Consider the following 10750-nt stretch of genomic DNA (forward strand, 5'->3'; position numbering starts at 1 on the left):
TCACTGTATTCATAACAGAGTGGAAAAATGTGTTTATTCTGAATCTTTTATTGTTTTGTATCTACTAATAGTTGATCTGCTAAAAATAACAGATTTAATTCATTGGATGTATTGAAATATATGGCTCTGTAGTTTGGTTTTCGTTTGTCTCTGTAATGACTCTCACATTCAGCTGCTTCCCATTGGATAGCTGGATATTGTGCTCGCTTCCTTGAAACGTAAGATGCCAGTGGTTAAAGTTTATAGGCAGTTTCAAAGACCCCCTCCTCACTACAACCCCTGATGCTCAAAAGATGAGTCAGTTAAAAACAAGTATGTGCGTATGGTCATGTGTGCGTCACGCTACGCTTAGCATGTGACTTAGCAAGCTTAGTTACACAAAATCTGCTCTGATTGATTAGCTGGCCCAGTGTTGTGATTGGTCAGCCACTTAGAGCATGTTCCAGAAATGACATGCCCCTTCCATAACAACAAGTTTCATCTGCTCGAGAGTAAATATTAACAATGGCCTCAATTTTACCATACCAATTAGAGCCGGATTCAGATCCAAAAAATGTTTATGAACAAGAGGATCATACAGAACCTTTGCTAGCATGGATTTTACAGGACATGATACTTTTAAAGAGTCGATGGTCTCTAGCACAACTCAACCAGGCTTCTCCCCCTTTTTTGTGTATTTCGTAGGCGGGATTATTTAAATGAGTGACATTTTGACATTGTTCACAATATCCAGAAATATAGCACCGTCGTGTAGTCCAAATGAGCCGTTTGTTGTAGTTCTTGAAAAATGTTTTCTGTTAAAGAGAATATCTCCCATTTTAGTGAACTTTGAGCTATGTAACCTTGCAGAACTTTTTTTATTCTCAAACAGCAGCATTACACTTTAACTAAAGTTGAAAAAGTATAAAAGCATAATAACAAAAATAAAGTATTACGCTAATAATTTGTGTAGATTTGCCACAAGCTAATATTTTCTCATGTAGATGAATTTGTAGAATATTGTCTGACACATTTCTTATATATTTTTACCACATCTTGGTCACAAATAAAAAAATAAAAATGGTGGCGAGCCAATAAGTAATACCCTAGTAACCACCCAGAAAACAACATGTTGGTAACCACCTACAAAGTCAGTGAGTTTTACATCAGAAAACACCACCAAACATGCACGTTATTCGTAATTTTCCTAACAAAATACTGGTGCGAGGTAAATTAAATGTTCTAGGATACGACTGCAGAGACCCTACTGAAATTTATGTATTTTCCTCTGTTACAATAACCCCACAGGGAGAAAGAAAATGTCCACTCTGACGCTCTGCCACAGCTGTTGCCTTTTAAAATGCTCATTGAGTAAGAGGATATACAACAACTGAAACACATCCAATGATAACATGCTGGAAAAGTGTGCTGTGGTCACATCCACTGTCAGAGGGAGATTTATCTGAAGGCCAATAACAACATGGCTGTGTTGCGTTAAGTAATGCCCTGTTAAACAGTTATTGAAGATATACTGTCTACCCATTTCTTTTAGAGCTCAATTCAAGTATTAGGCAACACAGAAAATACTGTGTGATTGTGGAACATCGCTGGTAGTTCTTATGAAGGATGCTGGTGCGAGACATTCGTCTAGTGGCTCAAATCTGTGGCACAACAACACTTGTTGATAAACTAGACAGACATTCTCTAAAGTAAAATTAAGTACATTTTAAACTTGGTGCTAAAGTGTTTTTTGAGTGTACGTGTACGAGTGTACTGTACGTGATTGCCAGGTATTGCTAATGTGTTCTCATTGATCATAATCACGCTTTTAAATATGCGTTTGCTAGGTCTTTTGGGGTTGTTTCCAGGACGTTGCTGTTCCTTAGGTGTTCTGAATGGTTATTATCACATTGCTATGCGGTTGCCGGGGTGTTGTTCTTTCTAATGTGTTATGGGGCCGGTTTCACAAAGCTATTCAGACCGGTCTATAGTGTTAGACAAGTCTAAAATTTACTCATAGACTAGTCTAATGCAAGTTAGACTGTTTCACAAAGATAAAGACTGACTTAATTTAGACCAAAAAAATTAGACACCTTACCCCCAGGCTAACTTAGGTCTAAGACTCTGTTACCTTGGCAACCAGCAGAAACAAACAGCCAAGAGAAAAGGGGAAAATGGCTCATAATTTGTGGTTTGCTGACAACGTTATGGAGAGAGCTATGAGAAGGGAAAGGGTTTTTAGGGACCGCAGTAACCTACTGGAAATGTATAATAATGAGGACTTCATCAGTCGGTTTCGTTTGCCCAAAGAAGTTATACTGAGTCTGACAGATGAATTAGCTGAAGTACTGAGCTCTGTCACTTCAAGGAGCCACAGTATCCCAGCATTGCTACAGGTTTGCACTGCTTTGAGATTTTATGCTACAGGAAGTTTTCTGAATACTGTTGGTGACACAGTGGGTTTCAGCAAAGCTTCTGTGTCACAGGTGGTATACAGGGTATCAAGGGCACTTTCAAATAAGCTCCCTCAGTTCCCAAACCAAATGGCTGAGCTGAACAAACTCAAAAGAGGGTTCTTCAGCATAGCAAGATTTCCCAATGTTGTTGGAGCAATTGATGGGACACATGTCAGAATCCAGGCTCCACCTGCTCATGAACATTTGCCTAAACATTCAGGCTGTTTGTGATTCTGATCTCCGGTTCCTCAACTGTGTGGCCCGCTGGCCTGGATCCCTTCATGACTCTCGAATTCTGCAAAATTCTCAACTCTGTCTAGCATTTGAGCAAGGCATTATCGATGGGGTCCTGTTGGGGGACTCGGGCTACCCTCTAAAACCTTGGCTCCTTACTCCCTTCCTGAATCCTACTACACTTGCACAGAGAAACTTCAACACAGCACACTGTTCAACTCGTAACACTGTAGAGCGGGCATTTGGTGTACTGAAGAGGCGTTTTCATTGCCTACATGGGGAATTGCGAATGGCACCTGACAGAGTGTGTAACATCATCTGTGCAACTGTTGTGCTGCATAACATAGCGAGGTAGGCCTACCTGAAAACAAAATCCACATTGCCATCCATTTTCAATAGGCCTAATTGAATTACTATTTACCACATGCTTCAACTATAATCAAAATTATTTATTTCATTAATCATTAGGGATCTCCGGCTACCTGAGCCTGAAGGTGAGGATATCAGAGATGACAATCTCAATGAACTGGAGGATAGAGAAGATTTAGAGGAGCAGAATGGAACTGGTCGATATGTGCGTCAGATGTACATTGACAGGATTTTCAATGTCTGAAACATTGAAAAAATCATGTTGCCTGTCTTTACCTATTAGGCTTAAATGAGTAGCAAACAACTTAATAAATATAAAAATTTATTTTTTAAGGTTTCTCAAGTGACATACTGTTCATTCAATAAATTATTCTATAAATTACATTCAAGTTTCATTTCATTCATATCAAAATCTTCAAGGTTATTAAAAGTACAACTTACTATACAAACTGGAAAACTATTTACTCACAAAACAAGTGATATACTGTTCGTTCAATAAATTATTAAATAAATTAGTAGGCTACTCAAAGATATTCAGGACTCCAGCGACTGTTTGTGAAGCTCTAATTTTAATTTATCTCTCTGAAGCTGTAAAACTTCAATCTCTAGCAGCAATTTCCTCTCTTCCAGTTGAAGATTCCTGTATTGTTTGTCTAGCACCATTGACATGGTTGTTCCTCTGAACACCGTTGTGCAACCCATGGGACCAGGAGCTGTAGCTGTAGCTGTAGCTGATGCTGATGCTGATGCTGACGCTGACTCAGACTCTTCATCTCCTGTCCCCTCACGTCTCTCAGCCGGCTCCTCCACCACTGCCTCGCTTCGGTCCCAATTCAAAGACAGGGTCACTAAAAAAAATAAGAACATAACATTTTATTACTTGTAGGTTCCTTCTATTATAGGCTGAGTCATTACGTTGTTCACATGATTTGCTGGATAGCAAGCTTACCGGTTCACATTAGCATACATTATTACCGGTTCATATTAGCATACATCATCAACTTGACTTTATAAGCATCAAATCGAAGGCAATAAAGCAAAAGGAAAAACCAAACTGATTTATTTATAACAATCACCCGCTGTTACCTGTATTCTCATCTTGACTGTCTGGCTCTTCCTCTTGATGTGGCAGCGGGGTGCTGCTGTCAGTGGCTGAGGGAACTCCGCCGGTTACGTCAGTGTTGACGGCGCCACACACTCCACTTTCCCGTCCTCCGCTTATCCCCCAGAACATCGGCGACTGTCCACCATATATATTCATCACCATTTCAGTGGTGTCTTTAAGTTTCTCTTGGGGTCCTCCTCCCGTTTTTGGGTATTTCCTCTTAAATATTTCCTTTTTGGCATCTTGCACCATGTTTTTATATCTTTTCTGTACGTCTTTAACGCTGCGCTCAACGGTCGGATTAATGCTGTTTACTGTCGCGGAAATCTTTTTCCAAATTAAACATTTCTTCTTGTTACTACATTCTCCTCCGCTAAATTTCCCTAGTAAAATGTCCTTGTAACTATTATACTCCTCCAACAAACACATATTTTCTGCTGGGGTAAACTGAACTGACCGGTTAAATGCGCTTACTCGATCCGCCATGTTTTTTGTTTTGAAAAGTGTCTTATTTTACCCAGAATGCACTGCAGTGTAGTCCTACTTGAGATAGTCAGAGTCTTAAGTGCTTTGTGCAATGGTCTGAATTAGATGTCTATCTGAAGTCTGACTATCAACTATATCTAAGTCATAGTCAAAGTCTATCTTTGTGAAACCGGCCCCTGAGTGTTTTTTAACATGTTGCTGTGCAGTTGCTAGGGTATTTTGGGTGACTGTCAGGGCATTTCTAAAGTGTTCTGAGTGTTTTTGAAATGTTGCCAGGGTGTTGTTAAGGTGTTCCTGGTTTGTTGTTTAGTGGGTTGCTACTGTATGTGGTTACCAGGGAGTTAACATCCCTAAGGTGTTCTGATTGGTTGTGAACATGCTTCTATGTGTGTGGATGATAGGATTTTTTGGGTGGTTACCAGGATGTTGTTGTTGGTGGTCTGAGTGGTTTTTATCATGCTGCTGATATGTGGTTGCTAGGGCATTCTAAGTAGTTGCCAGAGTGTTGCTATTTCCAAAATGTTCTGAGTTAATTTTAACATTCTGTTGTGTAGCTGCTAGGGTTTTTTGAGTGATTGTTAGGGTGTTTCTAAGGTGTTTTGAGGGCCAGGGCATTGCTATTTTTAAAGTGTTCTGAATATTTTTATTTATTTTTGAATGTGCCGCTGTGCAGCTGCTAGGGTATTTTGAGTGATTATCACATTGTTTCTACAGTGTTCTTAGTGTTTTAGCATCTAAGGTGTTCTGGGTGGATTTGGTGTGTTGCCATGTGGTTGCCAGGGAGTTATCATTGCTAAGGTGCTCTGATCGGTTATAATAATGCATCTACAAATGTGGTTGCTAGGTTTTTTTAGGCGGTTTCTAAGACCTTGTTGTTGTGCATGTTGTTGTCCAGATGCTAAGGTATTTTGAATGATTGTCAGGGTGTTTCTAAGGTGACACTTTCTTTCCCTTATCTATCCCTGTCTATTTATGCAATCTTAAATACAAATGGGTTTTACAGCCTAATGTCAAGCGTTTTTGCGTTTCAAAGCCATGTTTAAACCCAGGGGGAGACTTTGAAGCCATGTTGGACCTATAATGAAGCTATAATGCCACATCAAACAATTTAATAATCTCCAAAACATCATATATGAACCCTATATAAAATAGAAATTAAGAGTCTTTATTGGCAACACATGGTATTTACTCTGGGATTACAGTGATTTAATGTTTGCATGTGCTCTATGCAATCTACTGTACAAAAAAAGCATTTTGTTCTCTTTCCTTAGTAATTGATGTTTTGTACTTTGTAATGTTTGTACTATAAGTCCATATTAAGCAAAGAGAGCAAGGGTTGATTGGCTTTTCTGTAAATGGGGAGCCATGGGTCACATACACCAGCTTGAAATTGTTTTCCAGAAACACTTAACATGCCCAGTGGTGGACAGTAACGGAGTAGCTTTACTTCGTTACTGTACTTAAGTACATTTTTCAAGTATCTGAACTTTACTGGAGTAGTTTTATTTTGAGTAACTTTTACTTTTACTTCACTACATTCCAAAGCATAAGATCGTACTTTTAACTTCACTACATTTCATAAAACATATCGTTACTCCCTATAATATATCACGTGCTCCGACACGCAGAAGCGGTGTCTGATTCATCATGAATGAACTGAGTCTTTTCAAAATAAACTTTACTCAGATCGCGAATCGCACTAAACGATTCGTTTACGAATTAGAATGATCCGATTGCAGCTGTTCTGGAGTCGACCCCTTTACTGATTCATATGAACCGTTTAGTGTGAGTCTCTTGAAGTAAGAACAGGCAGATCTTGTGAGCGTGCGTGCGTCTGAAGTTGCTAAAAGTAAGTTATTAATGTCGAAATTTAGGATTAATTATTGTAACTGAAAATCATATTTAGGCCAAAATTGTCAGTTGTTTGGGAACTAAATCCGCTGTAAATAGAGAACTATTTAAGCTCACTGAAATGCTCCAGTGCAAAGCAGACACATCTATCAGCGTCTCCGTGTATTAGGTTAAAAAATTAAATAAAGTAACCTTAAACTAACACAGATTAAATAAAATAACGCATGCTTGTCCAAATTCCCCGCAACCGTAATATTAACAGTTTGGAAATGGAGTTATTTCTTACATTCTTTGGTCGAAGTTTTCAGATCGGCAATTCGGAGCCTGTTCGCGACTCGGTTGATTCAGATCGGCACTTCGGAGCCTGTTCGCGACTCGGTTGATTCAGATCGGGACTTCGGAGCCTGTTCGCGACTCGGTTGATTCAGATCGGCACTTCGGAGCCTGTTCGCGACTCGGTTGATTCAGATCGGCAATTCGGAGCCTGTTCGCGACTCCGTTGATTCAGATCGGCACTTCGGAGCCTGTTCGCGACTCCGTTGATTCAGATCGGTACTTCGGAGCCTGTTCGCGACTCGGTTGATTCAGATCGACACTTCGGAGCCTGTTCGCGACTCGGTTGATTCAGATCGGTACTTCGGAGCCTGTTCGCGACTCGGTTGATTCAGATCGGCACTTCGGAGCCTGTTCGCGACTCGGTTGATTCAGATCGGCAATTCGGAGCCTGTTCGCGACTCCGTTGATTCAGATCGGCACTTCGGAGCCTGTTCGCGACTCGGTTGATTCAGATCGACACTTCGGAGCCTGTTCGCGACTCGGTTGATTCAGATCGGGACTTCGGAGCCTGTTCGCGACTCGGTTGATTCAGATCGGCACTTCGGAGCCTGTTCGCGACTCGGTTGATTCAGATCGGGACTTCGGAGCCTGTTCGCGACTCGGTTGATTCTGATCGGGATATCGGAGCATGTTTGAGATTTTTTTTTATTCAGATCTGGACATCTAAGCAAGTTTGTCAAACGGTTAATTGGTGATAAATGAATATTTGGACTTGAGGCTTTTTTTACCTGTCGATTCAGCATGTACATGGACCCACACACAAAGGTGGACACATTCTAGACTTAACGTTATCATCAGTAAAGCTCTAACTTTTTCATCCATTGTTATTAAGGACGTTATTCATAACCGCACTGAAAATAAGCAAATATTGTTAGCTGATGCTAACTGTCTAGCTAACAAGCTTCCTGGTGCTAACTTGAGGTAATTTTTATAAATAATGTCCAAATATTTTTATTCAACCACCTATATGTAGGTGGCGTAGTCCATATCAACGTAGTCCATATCAACAACAAAATATATCTTCACTCCATATAGTGGTTATTTTGGAAAACATCCCAGGTATTTTGATCAGTAGGATTATAAAAAAAAAGTGCTAATATAAAATTAAATTAGCCTATATAAAATTGCAAACATCTATCTTTCAGTACTTTTTTACTTAAGTACATAAAAAATTTAGTACTTTTTTACTTTCACTTGAGTAAAATTGAAAAAGGAGTACTTTTACTTTTACTGGAGTAATATTTTATTATACGTATCTGTACTTTTACTCAAGTACTTGATTTGTGTACTTCGTCCACCACTGAACATGCCCCACAGTCTTCAAATGGTTAGACCACTGATGGGCCAAATGCACCGCTCACCAAAGGTGTGCCTGCATGCTCAGTAGGCCACTGTACCAATGATGATGTGTGCCCAGCATGTCTTCCCATAGAGAGGGTGAATGCTGCCCCAGAGGCCCAGCTGACATTTCCAGTCCAGATCTGCTCATGTGTTGTGTATTATTCAATTATAACCATTTCATCTGTAGGGGGTTGAGTTATATAACAATACACAGAGAATCTATTCATGAGAACTCGCTCTGTAAAGCTCCTGTTTCCAATTTAACACAACAAGGGGGTTAACAACTTGTACTAGCCTAAATTTATTGTTTTTTTTTCCCCGGAGGTTTCTTGGAGTGCTTTAAGAATGGTTTAGTACTGTATGTGTCTATATTAAAAAACAAAGGACAATAATGTGGCAAAACTAGTATGCACTTGCTGTGTAAACAGCTACACTTGTAATAAAGGTTCTTTACTGACATCTATGGTTCCATGAAGAATATCCATGGAACCTTTGCATTGCACAAATGTTTCTTTATAATGGAAAAAATCCCATTGACATTTTTTTTCCACACTAAGAAAAAAATAAACTTTTAAGAACTTTTCACAAGGTTCTTTGTGGAACCCAGAATGGTTCTTCTATGGCATCACTGTGAAAAAGTTTAGTCCTTTTTCTGTTATACTTTCTGAAACATGTATCTAATCATGTAGTCATGTTCCAAAGAACAAATAATATCTTTACTAGTCAAACAATATTTAACACAAAATGTGATGTGTTGTGGCAGTTGATCTTCTTATAAATCACTTGGCCTCTTCCATTGCTCTTTACAGGGATATTGGGTTTCATCCTGTTTTCAGTCAAAAACCTCTCCAATGGATGGCAGGAACAATGAATGCAGTCATTCTCCTTCATCTGATCTCAGTCCATGATCACTGTAGGTAGATCAGAGGGCCTCAGCAGAGTCAAGGTGGTAATATAAGAAAGCCCTAGTATAATCTAGTAATATATGTAAAAAAAAAAAAAAGCTATTTTATTCTATTTTTTTAAACTAGAATGTTTGTCGCATCATCAGTAAGCTGTGCATTTATAAACTCTACTAGAAAAGTTATGCTCTAATTCTAATGATTCTATCTGAGATGGATGGAATGCTAGATAGATAGATAGATAGATAGATAGATAGATAGATAGATAGATAGATAGACAACCCCAAGTGATCACTTTCAACATCAACTAACACTTATGAGTGGGCTTAGAAGAAAAAAAGCCACCTGTAGCTCTGAAGTCTGCTTTTAAAGAGGATCGCAGAGTTAGAGTCTCTTCCCCTCTGATGCACGCGCATCTGAACCCTGTCGAGAAGAGCATTTACACTGACTGCTGCAGGAATATGGGTTGAACACCTCATGGCAGGCCCTTGTAGTCATTTGACTGGATCCATAAATGTTTAGTTCTTGTTAAAAGCAGATAAAATACTTTTCTGCTCTGTGTGAGGAGGACACCAAAGGTAAAGGTCCAAGATATGAGTCAGAGACATTATTTTTAACAGATGGAGCTGATAGTTTCGACAAAATTAAGTTTCTTTATTGGCTTCCATGAAGAACCTTTAACATTCATGAAAACTTTCCACACTTTTAAGAATAAAGATTCTTTATTGGTATCTATGGTGCCATTAAAAGCCTTTAACATCCACCTTTCTTTTCCACAAAAGATTCTTCATGGTGTAAAAGGTTCTTTAGATTTTTACAATTTTCTTCATATAAGAAAAAAAAGGTTATTCTTAAGAACTGTTCAAAGAAAGTTTTGATGAACCCTTTTGGAACTTTTATTTTTTAAGGTGCCAATGAGATCTTTGACGAATCGTATTATTTAAGGTTTGTTCTTCTAGCACGAATGACAGTTTTTCCAGGTCTAACAATCAAAATATCACTAGAAATAAATGCTGCAACAATATTATCTCAACGCCTTATCTTGCAAAACCTGAAAATATTGTGATCCAAAGAGATCAGAGGAGCTACAAAGATCTTGAGGGTTAAATTAGTCTTTTTTTGTGGTCTGTCTTGAAATTGAAAAGTTTTTTCAGACAAAATCCTCACACTTTGATGAGTGATTTATATATTTTGCTCAGATTGATAGCTCTTTACTATCATGCACAGTTGAGGTTTTACAGATTTGTGATCTAAAACACTGCCAGATAAAACAATCCTCCTAATAACATCTTCAGTATCTCCTGTGTGAAATGACCCCCTAAAAAGTCATATCAGGTTGATATCCGCTCCCATTTTTAATGACTTGACCATTGTAAGCTTAGCGTTTTATGAAGCAAATACACTGTTTGCTGGCTGGGATAAAACTAAACTTGCCAGCAGGGCGGATCTACCAGGGTGGCATAGGCAAATGCCACCCTAAAAGAAAGCCTTGCCACCCCTGCTGCTACGCCAGTTGGCAGCAATGAATTAAAGGTTATGGCCAATTAGAAAATTTACTAGCACAAATCTTTCGTGAATATTTTTTACATATTTATTAAACCTGTCATTATGTCCTGACAGTAGAATATGAGACAGATAATCTGTGAAAAAAATCAAACTCCTCTCGCTCCTCCCAGTGGTCCTATTGCCAT

The 10750-nt window shown here is 38.9% G+C and overlaps 1 protein-coding gene across 1 annotated transcript; it reads right to left on the minus strand.

The window, feature by feature from the left end:
* Positions 1-3376: 3376 nt before the first annotated feature.
* LOC113054602 (uncharacterized) lies at positions 3377-5045 on the minus strand. Its single transcript, XM_026220261.1, has 2 exons — positions 4125-5045; positions 3377-3886 (listed from the first exon to the last, which is right to left on the minus strand). Exons 1-2 carry the CDS (start codon positions 4627-4629, stop codon positions 3573-3575), a joined length of 819 nt encoding a protein of 272 aa, XP_026076046.1. The 5' UTR covers positions 4630-5045; the 3' UTR covers positions 3377-3572.
* Positions 5046-10750: the final 5705 nt, after the last annotated feature.

The sequence above is a fragment of the Carassius auratus genome, chromosome 35 (assembly GCF_003368295.1).
Source record: "Carassius auratus strain Wakin chromosome 35, ASM336829v1, whole genome shotgun sequence".
Lineage (NCBI taxonomy): Eukaryota > Metazoa > Chordata > Actinopteri > Cypriniformes > Cyprinidae > Carassius > Carassius auratus.